Source organism: Cavia porcellus, unplaced genomic scaffold, assembly GCF_034190915.1.
Source record: "Cavia porcellus strain 051 isolate PalLab524CR breed Dunkin Hartley unplaced genomic scaffold, mCavPor4.1 scaffold_28, whole genome shotgun sequence".
Classification (NCBI taxonomy): domain Eukaryota; kingdom Metazoa; phylum Chordata; class Mammalia; order Rodentia; family Caviidae; genus Cavia; species Cavia porcellus.
In genome coordinates this window covers 35,177,497-35,198,981 of record NW_026947511.1, presented here as the reverse complement: position 1 = coordinate 35,198,981, position 21,485 = coordinate 35,177,497, and the positions used below count along the sequence as shown (strand labels likewise).

Below are 21,485 nucleotides of genomic sequence, written 5' to 3'. Positions count from 1 at the left end.
GCTGTGGGGATCCCTTCGCCCCACCAGGGAGGCCACGCGTGGGCAGCACTGTGGTTCCTGGCCTTGGGCTATTCCCTCTGCAGTGCTCTCCTGCACCCTTAGCTCCATCAGGATCACCCACAGGGCTGCACCCTGTTTCTGTTTCAGGGCCTGAGAGCTGGCATTGCTAGCAGGTTCTCAGATGAGGCTGATGGAGCTGTACAGACCTGCGTACAATCTCTGCCTCAGACTACACACCCATAGACACTCGGCACAAATGCCCTTCAGAATTGTGCAACCTTGACCGAGTTCCTTAACACGAGCCTCAAATTCCCCTGAAAAATGGGGGTAGCCAGGCATGGTGGTGCATGCCTACAAGCCCGACACTTAGGAGGCTGAGGCAGGAGGATCAGAGTTTGAGGTTAGCCTGAGCTACACAGCAAGATTCTGTCTCAATAAAACAATAGGGCTAAATGTATCTCCGAGAGTGTAAAAGGTTAAATTCATGCTTATCTCGCTCAGTACCTAGCACATAAATGCTCTCCAATGTTTGCTAGTTGAGTCTTTTAAGTACTAGAGATTACACTAGGGGCAGCGTTATTTTTATTAGAAGGAATCGTATGACCTTTCACTTACCAGTTTCCTGGGGACAGGGACAGTATCCTAACTAGAGACACAGAATTCTGAGGCAGAATGAACCTTACAGAATCTTTAGTCAAAAATTCCCTGGGGCTAGGGATTTAGCTCAGCAGCAAAGTGCCTGCCTTGCAAGCACGCAGTCGTGAGTTCAATCTTCAGTACCAAAAAAAAAAAAAAGAAAGAAAAGAAATCCTCCACCTGGCTGCATCACCAGGGAACTTATTATTTCCAGTGCATGAGAGCCACACAGGTCAGGTCACTGCAAAAGATGGGTAGGGTTTCTTTCCAACCACATCCCACCTCCCCCTACCCCACAGTGAGTCTGCACTGTAACAGGGCCTGGGAGGCACAAGCCCAGGTCCTCTGCGCATCCAGGGCAGGGACCAGGGCCACGCTGGTGGGAGGCTGCTGCAGGGTGAGGACCTGGCTGCCCAGGCCCTGTCCTCTCCAGGGGCACTGCTTGGACGCCACCTTGTCAGCCCCTTCCTGTGCACACATTGAGCAGTCACAGCTTAAGTATTTCCCGTGCAGAGGAGGAACTCCGCTGTAACAAGGATGGTAGGCCCAGAGCTGAGCATTTAATTCTCCACTTTTTTTTTTTTTTTTTTTTTCTTGTACCAGGGGTCGGGCTCTATGACCTCACACTTGTCAGGCAGGTGATATCCTTGGCCTATCTCCAGCATTTTCTTGTACTCAGCCAAAAGTTGCACAAGTCCTTTGCTGGTCTTGTCTGCTCCCTCCAGGGACTCCCTGCATGAAGGGCCCACCAGGCCACGGACACTGGGGGGGAGGGGGGGCTCAATCTGTCTGGCTCAAGTACAGCTAAATCCGAATCCGTGGACAGTCAGCCACCAGAGCCCAGCAAAGCCCTCAGAACTGGGAGCATCTTGTGTTCACACAGCCAACCTCACACCTTTAAGAAATGGACTCCCCCCACCAGCAACATGCTGTGCAACCCTGCCCGGCACATCAGTCAAGACCCTGGATCTTGATGCAGAGGGGAGTGACTGCTGCCTGCTCCTACCCTCTCAGTCTCTTTCCCCTGTAGGAAGGCTGCTCCCACCTTGCCTCCCCACACTATTTTTTGGTCTCAAATTAGACTCCTGTTCCTGTACTTCTATTTAGATCGTGTGAGCGTTTTTGCGCTTTTTGAGACAGGGTCTCACTATAGTTAAGGCTATCCTTCAACTCTTTGTAGTCCAGGCTAGACTGGAACGCCCAACAATCCTCCTGCCTCAGCCTCACAGTGCTGAGATTATAGGCATGTACTACCATGTCTGGCTGTAGATCTTTTGTGCTGCCCCATTTGTGTGATCTCTCCCAGAAACCTCTTAGGGCCCAGCCTTCTGCTACTGATTTTGGCTCTAGTTTCCAATCACATTAATAGTATCACTGCTACTCCATGGTAAGGGACAGAAGCCAGGTCATTGGAACCCAAGTTGCTTAGCCTCAGTCTTAAGGTTAGGGACCACTTTTTTGGGGGGGATGGGTCCTGGGGCAGTGTCTTGCTGTGTAGTCCGTGGCCTTGAGCTTGCAGCAATCTTCCTGCCTTGGCCTACTATGTACTGGAATTACCAGCATGTACCACCACAACCAGCAGCAGCAGGTTACCTGCCCAGGTTGCAGAACCACCCCCACGCACCAGGGACTGGTACACAGTGTTATAGTCAGTTTACCAGGCAAAAGATTAAATACAGGTCACAAAAGTTTTAAGATTGTTTTGTAATATTCACCCAGACTCAAATGCAAGAGTGCAAGAGACCCACCCATGAAGCAGAGCTCCAAAGAAGACAGCTGAGGCTCTGGATCTTACCACAGTATCTTGCACACAAGTCCGGCTTGAGACCTAGAGCCATAGGAATTTTCTCCTTGAGTCCAGCTGAAGGCTAGCACGCAAGCCTGTATCATGCAAGTCTGTATCAAGGATCTGCACCAGGAAGGCCCAAAGGCCAGTGGTAGAGGATAGAAAGTCTGTGCCAGCAGGCTGAGTGATCTGCACTGGAGCCAGGAAGTGACACTCAAGGACCAGGACTCCCCCTAAAAGAACCACAGCCGCCCTCAATTGACAGCCAAGGACCAGACCTCCAAGTTCTAACCGGAAAACCAGCGTGACAAGCTCCTCCAGGAGAATCAACAGCACCACCTCTTTCTTCCTCTCCCTTTCTTGTTACCAACAATCCTCAGGTGGGCCTTCCATACCCAGCACCACGCTCATTCAGTTGAGCTGGGTGTCACAAGTTGCCCACCAGTTGGCAGCACACAAGCAGCAACTCAGTAAATAATTTCATTGGTTACCTAATTCTTGCTCAATATCCCCATAGCAAAGGCACCTTACCTAGCACACTGCACAAAGACAACTCACAAACCTGACATGCTATTCTATGTCCACCAGAAAGCAGGTGCGCAGTGAATGAGTGAGCTGGTGCCCGGCAATGCCGACAGCTGCTTGTACCCTCTCCTGCGCAGGCAGGCAAGACCTCTCTGCACAGATTAGAGATCACTGTTCATGTAGCTTAAAACAGGTGCTGCCTCAGCTCTGCGCACATACATGCTGTTTAAGGGCAGCCAGGGTGGAAGCAGCAGAGTTGCCCATTTAGGCACAGGCCGCCAGAAACAACTCAAAGACGGTGGTGCAAGAACAACCTCAACCTAAAAGTGGCACTCCAAATGCAGAAACATGGTCAACTGCCCGCCCCTTTTCTATAACTTAATTCTAGCTTCCTTCTCATCTCTTCAAACCTGGGTGGCACAGCACTCCTGTAGCCATGCACCAAGCCTGGATTCAGCCCCCAGCAGCACCAAAACCCCTGCTCACCCTCATTAAGCCAGCTTCCTATGCTCCCCGCAGGAAGGGAAGGATGTGCTCTCTGCAGTACACTAAGGAGTCGGCTTCACAGTCTTCACCGCGGTCTTCCCAAGCCTGCTGACAACACTGGGCCACAAGTTACTACAGGGCCCATAGTGCTCATCTCCAAGAATCCCCAAGTTCCACATCACAACTGTCCACAATTTAAAGCCCTCACTTCCTGCCACATAGTCACTTCGCACCTCAGCTTTCACACTGCTCTCCGACACTGTGTCCTGTCTCAGAAAAGCCTGACCAGGCACGCCAGAGCACAGCCTCTGGAAGCCCTACAAAGGACCAAGTGACTTCCACAAAACACACACATGGACTGGACAGCAATCCACAGAGCTGACTGGGTGCAGGCTGGAGAAGAACACAAGGACCACCAAGCAATCCTCTGACCACAACGGTCGTGACAGAGGCAGGTAGGGCATGATCACCTGGTATTTCAGGGGGCTGGAAATCCAGATCTTCATGTAAAATATGCCAAGTTTCAAAATGCCACCCAAGTCTAACAGCCATGCTGACTTCTGCTAACATCCCAACCTGATGGAAATTCTTCTCCAGAGACTGCATGAGCCCTCGCTGTGCACATGGCAAAGCCTCTGCTTCTCGGCCTCTGATGCCCACTTCCGACCCACTGGGGCTCCCCTGCTCCGCACACCAGCTGGGGCAGAGACCCCTCCCACCCTTCCCTGCACTGCACTGCTTCCCTCGCTCTGTTCCTGCTCCTGCTCTGAGTCAGGCCCCCAACAGTACCCTGCCTGTGGCCCTCCAGGGCCCTCCCCCCAGCTCAGAGGCGGCAGCACTTAAGATCCTGCCCCCACACCATCCCCAGCCAGCCACTCTGGGCACAAAACCCAAGCTCACGGGCCTAGCATTCCACGCCTGCCCCCACCAGCAGAGCGCCCCTTCTTCACCTGGTGCTAGCAAGGGAGCAGATCCCCAAGCCAGAGAACAGGGCCATAGGCCCCACAAACCTAAGAGATCCCCAAGTGCAGCAATTCTAAGCGCCCCACAGCCTGCAGGGCCACCCCACACCTCTTTCCGCCTCTGCCCTCCAGGGTATACCCGCCCACACTTTCTTTTTCTTCTAGGCTCTCTTCCTGCCTAACCAACCAGGTCTTCCTGTGGTCCATTGCTTCCTGAGACCATCCCGACATGGTTCCTAATAGCACTTCCACACCTGGCTCCCACATGGGCCTCCTAAGATCAAACCAATCAATAACCCTCAGGGAAAATGGTCCAGTGTAGCAATGAATCTTCTCCCCAGCTCAGACACCCAAGCTCCTTGACTCTTAACCCGCCCTGGTTACCCTGCAACACCCCTCAGTCCAGAGTCCCACCATGCAAATGCCCAGTGACTGATACCTCAAGTGCTCACATGGACACCTCTAACAGCCATCCTACAACCCTATGTGATGAAGAGGCACGCATAACCCTGTGAAGTCACGAGAGTCAGACAACTTATCCACCCACCAAGCACACACACACCCACCTATTCAGCAGAACATAGCGGCCCTCAAATGCCCACTCACAAAGATACCCACAGCCCACTAAATACAAACTTGTAATACAGGTGACAGATCCTGATTACTCCATGGCAAACAAAGATGTGATCCAGTCAGTGTCATCTAGCAAAGCCCTCAAAGAACTGAAGTGACAACTAAATTGGGCTCTGGGACCCCTTCCTGCTGTTAAGAGGAAAGAACACCCCCCCCCACCGCCCAAGCCTGAGTGCCTGCCGGACAGGAACACAGCCACCAAGGGAAACCTGCATGGGGGTCACACCCCAGTAAGCCGCTGCCCACAGATTCCACACAGCCAGACACAGGGAGCTTTTACAGTTTATTCATCTTCCCGAGAAAAAGGCGCGTCACCACAGACAGGCACTGCAGTCTCTACTCCTTCGGCTGTGAAGCAAGAGGGAGAAGTTTAGTCAGCAACTGCCTTGAAATCCTTTCAAGTCTTCAAGAAATTCCAAAATGAACAACATTCATGCAGAACAGACATTAGTGACCTAGGGTCGTTACATTTGTGAGACAGCATAAGCAACAGAAAACAAAAATGAAACAACAAACACATTCAAGTTAGGAATTAAATAAATTAAACATTACTAAGTTTTAAAAACAATTAAACAAAACAGTCATGTCACTGTTAGTATTTTAACAGGTTACCACTCCTCAGAGCATTTGCAAATCTACATACAAACATTATTTCACGTGATTTTTTTACACTACAGCATCATAAACCAGGGAATCTACTCATCTATGTTAAGAACTGGAATTATACCTGTTCTCCAATCTCCAGCTCACTGAATCAGTGGCAGGGAAGGGAAAGAGAGGAAAAGAAACAGTTTGTTAATGGTCCCTTTCCAAACTCCAAAATAACCTTGCAGTTAAGTGCATGCAATCAGGTACCTTCATATGACCGTTCTGTGCTTTATAACTGCACCCAGAATACTTCTCTGACACACAATCACTGAATCACCCCCTCCGGGTTATGAGCACATCTTAGCTGTGTTGTGATGTTAATGAGGTGGCAAGGCGTGCCAGCAGAGAGACCATCCCACCATCCCGGCCACTGCCGGGGTCTGGGTGACAGCCAGGCCTTGGATCCTTGGTTCCACCCAGACCTCAGGCCTCAGACTCCCCACATGCTCAAGTTTAAGCCTGCCCTAGTGGAAGAGCTCTAAAAGGGTCAGGCAACCCTTTTAAAGCTCAGTTCAATACTTTAAAAAAAAAAAACAAAAAAACACAGCCCAAAGTAGTACAAATTAATACTGAAATCAAGAAGCAGTATTTTTTTTTTTCCTGGTACCAGGAGGGACTGAACTCCTGCCAGGCAGGAGGCACTTGTGCCACTGAGCTAATCCCCAGCCCAAGAAGCAGAATTAACTGCAGTAAAAAGACTAAAATTCCTATTTAGGAGACTACTTAGGCTTAAAAGACAACTCCATTACACCTAAGAGGTAAGAATAAGCATCAATGTTAACATCAAACCAAACTGAATTTGTTGGGTGTGGTGGCGCACATCTGTAATCCCAGCACTCTGAAGGCTGAGGCAGGAGGATCCCTGTAAATTCAAGCCCAGCCTGGACTACTCAGTGGGAGATCCTGTCTCAAAAACAAACAAGACTCCAAACTGAATTAAAAGGAATATTGCTGGGCATGGTGGCTCACGCCTGTAATCCCAGCACTCGGGAGGCTGAGGCAGGAGGATGTTGCGAGCTCGAGACCAGCCTGGACTACAAAGTGAGCTCAAGGCCAGCCTGAACTGCATAGCAAGACCCCGTCTCAATAAAACAAAAAAAAAAAAAAAAAAAAAAAATGAACATTACTGGCTGCGTATGGTGGTGCAGCACCAGTAATCTCAGTACTCGAGGCTGTGGCAGAGGAACACAACTGGTTACAGAGTAGCTCTCACCAGCAGAGCAGCTCACTGCCAACCCTGTGCTCTGGACATCTCTGTGATCGGTGTCCAAGCAGGCTGGGATTCCTGCCTCGCCAGGCAAGGAGTCAGGAAAGCCAGTCAGAGGCAGTGGCCTCTGCAGCTTCAAACCCTATGGCACGGCTCAGCGTACTTCACAGGTTACACACGTAGGCTGTTCAAATGTGCAAAAATTTATCTGATGTTGGATGTTTGTTCCAGTTATCCTGAACACCACAATGAAATCATTGAGAACTATCCAAATAAACCACTTTGCATTATCTATGTGTTACACAGATGCATCTGAAATATGGTGGGCCATTCTGAGCACATGCTTGTAGGAAAAGTGCTACCAGTCTGATATAATATCCCACTAACAAAAACTTTTCTACCAAAAAAGGGGGGGGCGGGGCTAGAAAGGGCTAGGAATGTGGCTTCACAGTAGAGCACTTGTGTACCCTATATGAGGCCCTGGTTCAATTCCAAATGCAGGAGACGGGGAGGAGCAGAAAGTGGGAGTTTAGGTACATACTAAAGGAAATGGAAGTAGATGGCAAACATCAGCTTTGAGGATGCCAGCAGAAATCCAGGAACCAGTTTCTTACCACAGCTGCCCAAAACTCCACTGGTGCCCCAGCTCCAGAGGGTAGAGTGCTGCGCAGATGAGGGCCCCTCCCAGGAGCTAACACCCACGTTTCCAGAGGATGGGACTCTGGGCATGGTGTTTCCCAGGACAGCAGAAAGGGACAAGGGCTGCGGTACCCACCTGCTTCCAATGAGTCCTCACCACTCAACATGCACCTTTTAACTTCCAAACACTACATGACGAAATGTGCGCTTGGCTCATATGGTACCCTCACAACTCGGCCCTGGCATTGTAAGTGATCATACTATGGGGTGAAGTGTGTGACACTCCTCCAAAGCCAACATGCAAAAAGCATCAAAGCAATCTCAGTGAAGGCGCTGCAACCCCACACCGTGCTACAATCTCAGTACCTGCCAGACACTTCATTTCTGATGAACAGTAATCCAAGACAGTAGAGGAAAAAGGCAAAAAAGAGTTTACAGAACACTTGATTATTTGTTTTCATAACCCAGCACCTTAATTTCACCCAACTATTTATAACTAGCTAGCAAAGCAGATACAAAAGCTGCTATCATTATTAAAATCACCGGAGTCTGGGCTCACTGGAGAAACACACAACCCCAAGGTCCAGGGTGCCTCTCCAGTGGCCAGGTAAGCACGGGCCACACTGGTCCCACTGCTTTGGAAACCAGAGTCTATGATGAGAAACCAATAGCCCCAGGGAACGAGTCTGTTCCCGCTGCCTGTGCCAATCAGGAGTCAGCACCTTCCCATGAGGCACCTGAGGCGCACCACATCCCTGACCAGTGTGGCCCCCGTGCTGGTTGATCTACGCACTGACAAGGGTGGGCCAAGCTACTCTACTGGGTGTCAAGGACACTACTGTGCTAGGTGGCATCTCCAAGCACGTTACCTTCTGTAATCCAGAAGAGGGAAAGAAGAAACATTAAGAAAGGTTATTAAGAAAACACAACCGCTTCTTTCCAGAAACTAAGACCCTCCTGCATCGCCTGCGATCTGTACCTTTTTGCCAGCCCCAACATTAGCCTTCGCAGTGCCCCTGACTTTCTTCATTCTGTTCTTGCGCTCCTTCCGCTGTTTTCTTGAGGTCTTTTTCTTCTCATACAGGCCGTGCTACAGGAGACAAGAGCACATTCAGTATCTGTAACACTATGCATCATTATCCCAACTGTGTAAGTTGGGAATTATGAAATGCAGCCCAAACTTTTCCCACTTCCAAGACACCACCTGTCTGGAATCACAGCACTGAGAGGCTGTGGCAGGAGGATCTCAGCTTCCGGCCAGCCTGGGCAACTCAGAAAACTTAGTTCTAATGGTGGGGAGGGGCCTGAGAAGGTGGCCCCCTGCAAAGTCATGTTTAAGCCCACGTACCAAAAAAACACCTTCCAACTGGCTTTCTTTTAGAGGCCTTTTCCCACTTCAGTACTTCTCTAGGAGGCCACGAAACCTTTATTTACCAAGAACTCTACCTCTCTACATTCCTACTCATCTCCACTGTCTACTTTTTTTGGTTTTTCTAAACAGGGTCACACTCTGTAGCCCAAGCTGGCCCTAACTTACAATCCTCCACCTTGGTCTGCTGAGCACTGGGGTTACAAGTATGCCACCAGGCCCAGCTTCCACTGTCTACTCCTTTTTTGGGGGGGGGGAGGGGGGCCACAGAGGGTCAAACACAGGACTTTGCATTTGCCAGACAGGCACTTACGCCTCTGAGCTAAACCTCCGGCCCCCTCTACTCTTAAATCTGTAGTTCCTGGGGCCCAGCAGACGATTCCCAGGGTTTTATAAGGATCTTATGTTCAAATCCCTCCTCAGCCAGGCCTCCCCAGACCCCCAATGATGACAGTGCAGTACCTACGACACCTGTTTCCCTTACAGATGTACAGCATGACTAACCCAGTAACTTGGAGCAAAGTATGTGGGTGATGAAGGGGGCAGGACAAAGACACATCCCAGAGAGCGCCTGCCACTAAGCTACAAGCTAAGTAGCTGGCCCCGTTCACAGCTGAAATCCACTCGAGGGCTCGGTGCTCAGTACAGGACCAAAATCCTGCTGTCTGAATTCACTTTTGGTATTAAAAGACCTCAGAGATCTGGTACCAAGTTGCTGTTCCAACCTCGGCCTGTTATTTGCTCCCCAGCCCATCTCCATAAATTATATTTTACTGCCCTCCACTCAAATTCCAGTCTCAAAGTCTGAACCTCCACAATACATTAAGAGTATTTTAGGGGCTGGGGATTTAGCTCAGCAACATAAGCACCTGCCTTGCACAGGCAGTCATGAGTTGGATCCCTGGTATCGATAAAAAAAAATTTTTTAAAAATTGATAAAAAAGATTATTTTAATCCATTTGCGTTTTCAGATGTCTACGCGTTGGTCTCCTACACTCTGTGGTCTTGATCATTCTACAACACCCTCGGCACCAAGGCACTAACCCTAAGCCTGCAGTGGCTGTTGAACAAACCAAAGGTACCTACTCTTGCAAGTCTATGTTTGGGTTCATTTTTCTTTGCATAATCCAAGGAATCATAAATCATGCCAAAACCGGTTGTCTTGCCACCTCCAAAATGGGTTCTGAATCCAAACACAAAAATGACATCTGGGGTTGTCTTGTACATTTTGGCAAGTTTTTCCCGAATTTCTGTCTTAGGTACTGTTGCTTTCCCAGGGTGAAGGACGTCAATAACCTAAGAGAAGACAACAAGTTTAGTGGTAACTATAATGAAATACAAAGAATAAGTTAACCACGGCATGATGCGCCCCTCCTTACCATTTGCTTCCTCTGGAGGAGTCGGTTAGTCATGAACTTCCGGGTCCGGATGGTTACTGTGTCATTCTGAAAATGTTAGAATACTGGTCAATAAAAGGATTCAGGCTTTGCTTGGCACTACAACTTCCCACTACCTACAACTATACTAACATAACAGTCAATAGCCAGATGGCTAATTAGAATTCAGTAATACTCATAAAGCAACTCACTGGGCAAGGCAGCTCATGCCTGTAATCCCAGGACTCGGGGCTGAGGGAGGAGGTTCACTGAGTTCAGGGCCAGCCTGGGCTCCACATATCCTGAACTACATAGTGAGACTGTCTCAAAAAATAAATGAATAAATAAAGATAAAACAAGAAAAGGCAACTCCTCAGTTTCAATTCTTCAATTTTGAGACACGCTCTCACTATGTAGTTCACACTGGTCATATCTTCCTGTCCCAGCTTCCTGAAGGCTGGGATTACACACATTCATGCCCTTAAACTTTTGAAATATTCTGGGGCTGGGGATTTAGCTCAGTGGCATAATCGCCTGCCTTGCAAGCAGGCAGTCATGAGTTCGATCCCTGGCACCAATAAAAAAGAAAAAGACAAAAAAAAAAGAAAGAAATATTCAAAAGCCACCAGACATGGACAGCAAGGTTCCAACGAAGAGGAAAAGGGCAAATTCCCACCTACACTGAACACACTGCACAGTGCCAACCTCCCAGGAAATGCCTCGCACAGCACCAACAAACCATACTCCAGTTTTCTGTTCATCTGTAAATCTCTTCCCTTTCTAAATTTCAGGTATTGCTCGGGAAGTGTTTTGTTATAACTTGGCATAACTGATGCTATCTTTAGCCCACATTTATCTGGTGCCCTGTATTTGACTCAGGAGAATGGAAAATTACCTGGAGTACAATTCCAAAAGAAAAGAACAAGCTGTACTCACAACAGAAAAATAACCTGCTCAACAAAAGCAGCAGGATACAGGTGTCAACCAAAAATTAATTAAAGATTCTAGCTAAATTATTTCTAACAGGATGTTTTGTGGTTCTCGGTTTTAAAAGCTCTGTTACTTTCCAATTCGGGACCACTCGGTGGGACTCTGAAACAGCGGGATGTGTACAGGAGCAATCCTGAGCTCAGCTAATTAAATTTCAAATTTATCAATTGGCTGCTTGGATTCCTATAGTTGTTCACGAACCCACTTCATTTTCCAACATCTGCACTGCTGATACTTTAATCTGGGTAATTCTTGGGGAGGCCGGGTGCTGTCTATTTCACACCTGGTCTCCAATCACTATACACTACTACTTTGTGGTGCTGATCTAGAATGTCCCCAGACTTTGCCAACTGTTTCCTTAGGCGCAAAAATCACCTCCAACCTAGTCATGTCTGTACTCAATCAGAAATATTAACTCTCAGAACTCTGGTTATAATCCTGCACAAACCGGAAACCGGAAACGACCCATTACCTTTCTTAAAAGCCCTCAAAGGCCTTACAAGAAAACCACGTTCCTTTCTGAATTACCCAACAGCTTTTATGTACCAAGATAGATAGCCGTTTGCCAAGTTTATGTTGACCAGAAATAAATTTACCAAACTTTGGGGGGCAAAGGCTTTGTCACCAGTGACTTGCTAAAAAATGTTCTTTCATTTCAGTAGCTGAACCCGTAGATACTTAATTTTTGAAAACTAAGGATAAGCACAAAAATAGCTTCAAGGTGAGTTAAATCAAGTATCGAGCCTTTAATGATGGAGCTGAGACGCCTTTGGGCTAGCCCACCTTTTAGCGGCATCCCTTTGAGGGACCTCCGTTTCCTCAACAGGAAAGGAGAATCCATTCGGCCAAAAGTGTTCTAGTTTACAATTAGATGCGGTGCCACTCGCCACCACTCGCCCGAGGGCCGGCGGCTCCTTCTTCACCCGCGGGCTGCCGTCATCTGCAAGCTGCACATCGCAACTGGAGGCTGCAGCGGACACGCGCCTCCGAAGCTTCTCCCACCCATCCACCGCGCTGCATGAGATCGACCAGCGCGGCAATCGCTCCCAAAAGTCCCGGGCTGTGAGGCCCTGAAGCCCAAAGCCCGGCGTGTCCGATGCCACAGCGCAGCCAGCCAGCCCCAACTTTCGGCAGCGGCTCTGGGAGCCTACACGACCGACCCCCAAAAGACACAACCAGAGAAGAGCAGCCGGGCTACGGGAGGTTGTAGCTCCGACGGCGGGACTCAGGGACGAAGGATGGCTCGTATATGGGGCGGATGACCGCTCAAGTCTGCGGCGACTCACCATGATGGCAACAGATCTTCAGACAGCCAGGGAGGAAAAGAGAAACTCTCTCCCTCGGCCAATCGTATCAAAGCGCACGGAAGGACCCCGAGCGGCGCCAGCGTGGGGGCGTATCCACAGCGGGGAGGCCGACCGCGTCAATGCCTGATTGAAAATGCCCAAAACCCCGCCTCCATGACCTTTAGCCACACCCCTGAGCTGCTGGACTGGCCAATCGGGAAGCAGAATAGTTTCAGAGGCTAAATTCAGGAACCTACGTGTTCCGTTTCAGCTCAATTCCTTCGGTTGAATTTCTCCTATTCAAAATGTCTCTGAGCTGGAGGTTATATCTCGGTGGCATAAGCGCCTGCCTGGCAAGCACAGCTTCAATTCTTGGTACCAGAAAAAAAAAAATCTCTCTAGACTGAATTATAGTTAAACTGTTTTCATCCAGCTAGAGGTAGATAGGCTCGTAAGACATCTTCAATAGCTCTTACAACTAGGGAAGCGGCTGAAACTGAAAACCTTTATTGTCTCCCGTGTACCACACTGCATGTTTTTGTTTTTTGTTTTTATCGGTACCGGGCACACTGCATGTTTTGTAATGCATATGTATGTTATCTAAGATTTTTATGGTGATTGTCTGATTTAAAAGATTTTTGTTTGTTTCGCTGGGGTTTTTTTCAGACAGGTTGTCTATTTAGCCCAGGATGGCCTGAAGCCATCAGGTGGGGCATCAGGTGGGGCAGGATGTGCGATCATCCTGCCTCGGCTTTCCGAGTGCTGGGATTATAGGCATGCACCACCACACCCGGCCCTAAATAGTTTATAAACTATTTGTACTGTCCTGCATATGTTAGCCCTTAAGAAGTGCACGTCTAAAAAAATAAAAATAAAAAAAAAAAGAAGTGCACATCTAGTATTCACATGATCCAAAAATTTGTTTGGCTTAAGGAGGAACAGATACATAAAAAATATACATTTCCATGGTCTAAGGGATACCAGGAGAATCTCAAAAGTTTAGCCCAGAAGAGGATGCAGGCTCCAAGGGCTGCTTGAGCATTCCAGAATAGTAAATCAGTTCTCCTTGGGTGGGTGGTTTGTGCCCCTTACCTGCTAATTACTTTATTTTGCCATTTAACTTGATCAACTATAAGAAATAAAGTACTTAAAAAATAAAAAAATAGAAAATAAAAGAAAAAAGAAAAATACTTAGTCCTCAGCTTTTTTCTAGATGAGGAAAGAAGGATTTATGAAGGTAAATAACTTGCCCAAAGTCACACAATCTCTAAGGGTTCCACGGTGGTACTGAATCCAGGACCTCCTCCTGAGCTCTAGTGATGGGTAAATCACTCATCCCAATCTTGCTCTAGTCTTGGAGACTCCTATAGATTCTTTCCAGGTGCTTCCTGTCTTGAACAAAGAACTGCACAAAGCAAGCACAAAAGTCAGCAAGGTTTTACATTTACTAAAGGTAAGAAAAGAAACATGCTCTGCAGAGCTAGTATAGATCAATTTAAAGTAGAAAAAAAACACATGCTATGGGGCAAGAGCTGACCACTGTGATACAGGTAGCACAGCAAAAAAAAAAGAGAGAGACAGCACGGAGACCCTGAGTTCAGTGGTGCCATCTTTTGTGGCCCCAGGCTGACCAGAGTTTAGCTATCTTGAGTTGTCCAAGAAAGAATTGAAGACAGCGCTTGTGTGTGTGTGTGTCTGTGTGTCCATGTATGTTTTTTTTTTTTGAAATGGGGTCTCACTGTGCAGTTCAGATGGCCTTGAACTCATAATGTAGCCCAAGCTGGCCTCAAACTTGCAGCCACCCCCCTGCCCCAGCCTCCCCAGTGCTGGTATTACAGGCATGTGACGTGCTACCACGGCAGAAGACAGCACTTTCTGATTGGTTCCAGTGCACGGTTTGGGCACATGCCTCCTGGTACACCCACTTGGCTAGCTGTTTTCCTATACCCTAATCTGCTATGTCAGTCTCTGAACCCATAGGGATTTGGATCCACTATATGCCCAAAACAGAACCCTTCATGCTTGAGTCCCTTATATGAAATGATGTGTGATTTGCCTATAATTTATACACATCTACCCATATGCTATCATTATTATTATTATTATTATTATTATTATTATTATTTGTGACAAGCTCAGGCTGGCCACAAACCCTGGGGCTCAGGTGATTCTTATGCTTCAGCCTCTCAAATAGCTGAGATTACAAACATGTGCACCACACCTGGCTTCCACATGTCACCAGGGCCTGGGGCTCAGTAAACATTTTCCAGGTTCTTGGGGTCCTGAACAAAGAACTGGACAAGATGGATGAAAAATATAGCAAGATCTTATATTTATGAGAGATAAGAAAAGAAGTATGTTCTGCAAGCCCAGTGTGCTGGCGCACACCTGTAATCCCAGCACCCCAGAGGCTGACGCAGGAGGATCACTGCAAGTTTGAGGCCAGCCTGGGCTACAAAGTGAGCTCAAGGCCAGCATGAACTGCGTAGTGAAATCCTATCTGAAGAGGAGGAGGAGGAGGGGGAAGGGGAGGTGAAGGGGAGAGGGGGGAGGGGGGAGGGGGAGGGGGGAAGAGATGTATGCTCTGCAGAGTGAGATTGGAACACTGAGAAAGCTAACTGACCAGAGGATAATGGCAGAGGTCTTTCATATCCCGTTCCTCATATTGATGTCAAATCTAGGCTGTCCTATCAAAAACCTGCTTGGTTTAGCACCAGAAGAATTGAAAATGGCACTTTCTGATTGGTCTAGGCACAGTGTTTAGGAACTATTTGATGACCAAGTCCTGGATTTCCATGATTGACTGGTCACACCCACTTACCCAGCTAGTTGGCTACAAGGTAATCTGTCTCACACATAGGTATTTTAAATCATCTCTAGATTAACTACAGTACCCCATAGAATGTAAATGCTATGTAAGTAGTTCAATGAATAAGAAAAAGTCCAGCAAAGCTTAGTAGCATACACCTGAAATCCCAGTATATGAGAGGCTGAGGCAGGAGGATTGCTGTGAGCTAAAAACCAACCTGAATTACATAATGAGACCCTGTTTCAAAAAGACAAAACCCCCCCACCAAAAAAATGTAATTTACCTGGTCATGATGCTTCATGCTTGTAATCATAGCACTGTCTCAAGCTGAGACACAAATCACAAATTTGAGTACAATTTGGGCAGTTTTGGAAAATCCTGCCCAAATAAAAGAAGAAAGAAAGAAAAAAGATTGTGGATATAGTTCACTGCAAAGACCCTGAGTTTAACCCTCAATACTAGGTTTTAAAAAAGACTATAATCCAGGTGTGTTGGCACACACCTGTAATCCCAGCACTTGGGAGGCTGAGGCAGGAAGAACACCCTGAGTTTGAGGCCAGCCTCAAATACATAGTAAGTTCAAGGCCAGTCTAAACTACACAGTGAAACCCTGTCTGAAAAAAAAAGAAGAAAGAAAAAAAGACCTTAAATTCACCATCACCACCATCTCCACCACCATAAATAACTTTACAAACTGAGGCGCTCGTGTACAGCCGTTTTCTGCATCTTTTCCTTTTTGTTTGACTAAATAGTGGTCTTCTCTTTGCTGGGCAGGTTGATTTTAGCACCTAACTTCTCTTAAACAGTTATAGGTTCTTAATTCATAAAATACTGATATTGATAAAGATTTTGCAGGGCTAGGGATTTAGCTTAGGGGCATAAGCACCTGCCTGGCAAGCGCAAAATTGTGAGTTGGATCCCTGATACAAAAAAAATTCCACCAGATGCAATTTTTGGCTCTCCAGACATCTAAAGGTCAGGATGCAAAAGGTTGTGCCTACTTTTTTTCGCCTCCGTCTGAAGAAGGTCTTGGAGAAGTAGACCAGAAATGGGATTTTAAAACACTGTGGAGGCCTCGGTGCAGTTTCAAAGAGGTGCCGCGAGGTGGCGATGGAGAAAGAGAGAGCAAAAGCGGTGCACACAGAGCCGCTCTTGACAGACGCCCCGGAAGAGGAAGCAAACACGTGGGACGCTCTACGGTGGCCGAGGGAGACCACAATTGTCTGAAAGGGCTGCCAGCAGCAGCCGCGAGGTGCAGAGAACTTCGTTTCTGCGCTCTAGTCCTCAGGAGGGCGACGGGGCAGCCAGCACAATGGTGAAGGAGCAGTTCCGAGAGACAGATGTGGCCAAGAAAATGTAAGATGGAGTGAGAGGAGCTGAAGGGCCAGGCGGGGGAGGGTGCTGAGGCTGGGCGATGCGGGCGCAAGTATCCTGGAGTCACACCAAGAGCCCTTTTCGTTGCGGTGGTTTGTTTTGCAGTGCTGGTGGCTGAACCCAGGGCCTTCCCGTTGAGCTGCATCCCCGGCCCTTTTTTGATTTTCTGTTTTGGGGCAGGGTCTCGCTAAGTTGCCCGGGCTGGACTGGAACTTGCAGCCCACCTGCCTCAGCCTCTCAGGTGGTGGGGGTTGCAGGCGTGCGCCTCCACGCTCGACTGAGGACCCCTTTCTCTCGGCGAGTCTTTCCGCAGTAGGGGAGCGATGTGGGGCGGCCCCCGGGGCTAATTCGGGTTTTTCCAAGAAACACCTCGCACGGAGGCAGGACTTGCTGATCCGAAGGATGTTGCCAGCCCCAAATTGGCAGATGGTCTCGGAAGGGAGCAGAGAGTTGCCCCTGGCTGGAGTGAGTGTTTTACCTTTCTGCTAACGCGCATATTTATGAGTCAAGGCCACTGCTCCTGAGTGGAAAGTGAACGCATCATTATCACAGTGGGAAGTGAGGGAGGTACCGTGCGCTGTGCTCAGGTTGGGCACCAAGGATGCCGCGGGAATCCGACCTTCGCTGCCTCCTGCAATCGGAGAAGGGAGACAAGTCAACCTTGGGTGCGGTACACATAGTACAAGGGCAATCAGAGGAAGTTCTCAGGCCATTTAATAGATCCAGGCAGAACAAAGCAGGAGGCTTCAAACCAAAGGGATCATCTTGCAAGCTGTGATGAGCCTTCGATGAATTTTTGTTTTATTGTTGTTTTGGTTTGGGTTTTTTTTTTCTTTCTTTCTTTTTTTTTTTTTTTTTTGGTCTTTCTGAAACAGAGTCTTGCTATGTGGTTCAGGCTGGCTTGGGCTCACTTTGTAGCCCAGGCTGGTCTTCAATTCGCAACAATCCTCCTGCCTCAGCCTCCCAAGTGCTGGGATTACAGGAGTGCACCGCCGCACCTAGCTCTTCGAAAACTTTTTAAGCAGGGGAGAAGATGGGGTATGGTGATGCATACCCATGTGCCCAGCATTTGGAAGCCTGAGGCAGGAGGATCACCATGAGTTTTAGGCCAGCCTGGGCTACCTAGTGAATTCAAGACTGTCTCCAAAAATCTAAAATAATAAATAGAGTATCTTGATAAGATTTCTGAAAGATCTATTTTGATTCATCAGGGAAAGAATTCAGGTAGAGAGATCATGGTGACCATGGCACCAACCTGGGCATGGGATGATGGTGCCCTGCAGGAGGGTGGGACAGTCATCCACATGTGTTTGAGAGGCTTGGTGAAAAATAGAATGGATGGATAGAGAGAAAGTAAGGGAGAGATGAGATTGACAGACAGAATTCCTTTTTGGCACATTTGGCTGCTTTTGACTGGAGTAGGTTTATTGCCTTGGTGACCTTCCAAGTGGTCTCTGTAAGCACCCTGCTTCTCACACCCACCCAAGTAGCTACTGTAGATAGGGTAAAGTCTTACAAATCCAAATGATTGGACTAAAATGAAATCAGAGCTGGGTGTGTGGCACATGCTTGAAATAACAGCACTTTGGGAGGTTGAGGCAGGAAGACCACTGTGAGTTCCAAGCTAACTTGAACTACATAGTGAGACCCTGTCTCCAAACAACAAAACAGAACAAAAAAATATGCAAAACAGAGCCAGTGAAGTGGCACACACCTGTAATCCAAGCTACTCAAGAGGCTGAGGCAGAAGGATCCCAGTTTTGAGTATAGTCAGGGTAACTTTGTGAAACTCGGTCTCAAAATTTAAAAGGGTGTGGATGTAGTTCAGTGGCAAGTGTGAGATTAACCCCAGTCGTATTTTAAGAAACAGACTTAAACTATGACACCTTGAGCATAAAAAGCCTCTTGTAACAGCTGTTCATTTCACTGAAATTTAGCTTTCCTACAGAGTTCCCAGGCTGTGCATGACCCAGCCCCCGTGTGCCTTGCTGATCTCATCTTATACTGTGAGCTTTCTGTGCTCCACTGCATTGGCTGGTTCCCAGACAATCACAGTGCCACGCTTGTGCGGGCCCTAGGGCCCTGGCCCTAGTCATCCTCCCTGCCTGAAATGTCCGTCCTCCCATTCGCTTTATGGATGGCTCCCTTGAGGTTAGAATTTAGTGGAAATGCCCATTTTCCAGAGAGGCTTTCTGGCAGCCATGTAAAGTCATCTCCTTAAACTCTTACCACGTCACATTATTTTAACTGTTCTGCATCTGTTCCTTCTGCGTACCATCATCCTTCCAAGAGGAGACCTGTTCAAGGGTGCGCGTGTCCTGTAATGAAATGCAAGAGTACTTGGGTAGAGTACTTGGGTATGGATCCTCTCTGTTTAGCCCAGGTTGGCCTCAAACTGTCAGGGATCCTCCTGCCTCAGCTTCCTGAATGCTGAGATTACTGGCATATACCACTCTGTGTGGCCCTAGATTCCTGAAAATACGTGATGCAATGTAACTTGTGTGTAAATTGTTGTTCTGCTGCTTACCAAGAGAATAATAGCAAGGGGTGCGGGAAAGCTGGTGCTTCATACTTCTTCACAGGAATGCAGTTTCTCCTTAAATATGTTCCATCCATGCTAGATGGTCGGTAAGGAAGCCAGGGCTGCAGAACTGGCCATGCCTGGGTTCGTCTTTCTGTCCTGTGCTATGAGCTCCATGTGGGCAGGGATCTTCCCTGTGTGTCTGATCTGTACCCATGGCACCCAGGACACAGCAAAGATCCATTTTACTGGAAGAATGAGGAGGGACAGATACAGGGGAGAAAGTACTGGGGCTGAGTTTGCATATGCCAAGGTAGGGGTTCCTGTGAGGTATCCAGGTAGAGCTGTCTGGAGGGGATGTGTGTGCAGGGGGACAGAAGTAGCTGACTCGTCAGTAGAGATTTGACAGGCACCTGTATAAACCCGAGTAACACAGTGGCTTCGGAGGAGCAGGTAGAACGAGAAGGATCATAGCCCTAGGTAGACTAAAGATGCAGGAACCAGAGAGGGAGAAGATTTCAGTGCAGGGTCACCAGATCCAAAAGAAGGACTTCCAGATTGGGTAGAGGGAAGCTAGGCTCGTAATCCTAGCTACCGGGAGACTGAGGCAGAGAGACCTCCACAAGTTCAAGGCCAACCTGAATTACATAAGTAAGATCAAAAAGACGGTGTGGGGGGGTGGATTTCTTTTTCTTTTTTTTTTTTTTTTTGGTCTTTTTCCTTTTTATCAGTACCAGGATCGAACTCACGACTGCCTGGTTACAAGGCAGGCGCTTATGCCGCTGAGCTAAATCCCCAGCCTCGGGGAGTGGATTTCTAAAGCCACACACACAGCTGTAAGACAGGAACCTCATGTGAGATTCAGCTGTGAGCAGGTCACCTGTGGGGCCTTGGAGAGCAGCGTGCATTTGATAGGGAGAGTAGAAGCCTTGCCAGCAGGACAAGGGATGTCAGCAGAGGCGTGAGTGCGCTTCATTCCAGAGGGGCGGGGACTGGGGAGGGAGATGGAGGGACGGCATTTTTTGGTAGTGGGCTCTGATGTGCTGCCTTGTTCTCTCGCTGCAGAAGCCACATCTGTTTCGGAATGAAGTCCCCAGAGGAGATGCGCCAGCAGGCGCACATCCAGGTGGTGAGCAAGAACCTGTACAGCCAGGACAACAGCCACGCCCCGCTGCTGCATGGGGTGCTGGACCACAGGATGGTGAGCCCCGCCCCACCCCACACACAGCACAGTTCTGATGCCAGCACTGCATCCTCCCCGTGGTCCTGCTGAGTCCCTGGCCGTGCAGAGGGTGGGCTGGCCTGCCCTGTGATCTCCGTTGGTCACCACCTGTGCTTTCACCCAAAGGGTACAAGTGAGAAGGACCGACCATGTGAGACCTGCGGAAAGAACCTGGCTGACTGCCTGGGCCACTACGGCTACATTGACCTGGAGCTGCCATGTTTCCATGTGGGGTACTTCCGGGCCGTCATCGGCGTCTTACAGGTAAGCACACAGTCCTTGATTTGTAAGAAGTAGGGTTCTGACCTAGATATCATAGCGCGTTCCTATAATCCCCAGCACTCAGGAGGCTGAGGCAGGAGGAGCACCCCGAATTGAAAGCCAGCCTGGGCTACACAGCGAGTTCCAGGCCAGCCTGAACTGCATAGATGAACCAAAAAGACAAGGGGTGGTGTGCAGAAAAGGGGTGACCTTTTCCTCGTCGCTTACCCTTTGGCTCCTGCTTCCTCTTTCAAAGATGATCTGCAAAACCTGCTGCCACATCCTGTTGTCCCGGGAGGAGAGGCAGCAGTTCCTGGATCACCTGAAGCGGCCCGGCCTGACCTACCTGCAGAAGCGGGGCCTGCGGAAGAAGGTCTCGGACAAGTGCCGCAAGAAGAGCGTGTGCCACCACTGCGGGGCCTTCAACGGTGTGTCGCCCTGCGCCCGCCTTCGCCCTCCTTCCCTGGGACTCTGGGTCGGCTCTTCTCGCTTCCTGGGCCAAGGTGCCCACTCTGACCCCACTGGCTAACCTGTCCTCTCCCTCACCCACCGTCTCCCCCTGCAGGGACGGTGAAGAAGTGCGGCCTCCTGAAGATCATCCACGAGAAGTACAAGACCAACAAGAAGGTGGTGGACCCCATGGTGTCCAGCTTCCTGCAGTCCTTCGAGACGGCCATTGAGCATAACAAGGAGGTGGAGCCGCTGCTGGGGAGGGCTCAGGTGAGCGGCTGCCACCTGCTCAGCCCCAGGACCCG

General features: G+C 48.8%; 2 protein-coding genes across 4 annotated transcripts in view; one reads left to right on the top strand and one right to left on the bottom strand.

Moving 5' to 3' along the window:
• Window positions 1-5,298: 5,298 nt before the first annotated feature.
• On the bottom strand, window positions 5,299-12,643 carry Rps24 (ribosomal protein S24). Of its 3 annotated transcripts, XM_003473814.5 has the most exons (7): window positions 12,544-12,643; window positions 10,271-10,336; window positions 9,978-10,187; window positions 8,502-8,612; window positions 7,889-7,906; window positions 5,756-5,777; window positions 5,299-5,376 (listed from the first exon to the last, which is right to left on the bottom strand). In XM_003473814.5, exons 1-5 carry the CDS (start codon window positions 12,544-12,546, stop codon window positions 7,901-7,903), a joined length of 396 nt encoding a protein of 131 aa, XP_003473862.1. In that variant the 5' UTR covers window positions 12,547-12,643; the 3' UTR covers window positions 5,299-5,376; window positions 5,756-5,777; window positions 7,889-7,900. The 3 variants fall into 3 exon arrangements, with proteins under 3 accessions (XP_003473862.1, XP_003473861.1, XP_013012229.1); XM_003473813.5 differs by lacking the exon at window positions 7,889-7,906; XM_013156775.3 differs by lacking the exons at window positions 5,756-5,777; window positions 7,889-7,906.
• A 3,904-nt stretch (window positions 12,644-16,547) lies between these two features.
• The window catches only part of Polr3a (RNA polymerase III subunit A), a 38,573-nt gene continuing 33,635 nt past the window's right edge, over window positions 16,548-21,485 (top strand). The window contains exons 1-5 of the mRNA XM_003473812.5: window positions 16,548-16,708; window positions 20,313-20,448; window positions 20,596-20,733; window positions 20,987-21,158; window positions 21,296-21,450. Of these exons, the coding sequence (XP_003473860.1) occupies window positions 16,665-16,708; window positions 20,313-20,448; window positions 20,596-20,733; window positions 20,987-21,158; window positions 21,296-21,450 (645 nt within the window). The 5' untranslated portion in view covers window positions 16,548-16,664. The remainder of the gene's footprint in view (window positions 16,709-20,312; window positions 20,449-20,595; window positions 20,734-20,986; window positions 21,159-21,295; window positions 21,451-21,485) is intronic.

Bases quoted from the DNA above. Each gene is read 5' to 3' on its own strand.
- Rps24 (XM_013156775.3), bottom strand. The intron at 10,188-10,270 runs GTAAGGAGGGGC...GTCTTCTCTTAG, and splicing joins TCCTCCAGAGGAAGCAAATG to GTTATTGACGTCCTTCACCC. The intron at 8,613-9,977 runs GTAGGTACCTTT...TGTCTCCTGTAG, and splicing joins CCAAACATAGACTTGCAAGA to CACGGCCTGTATGAGAAGAA.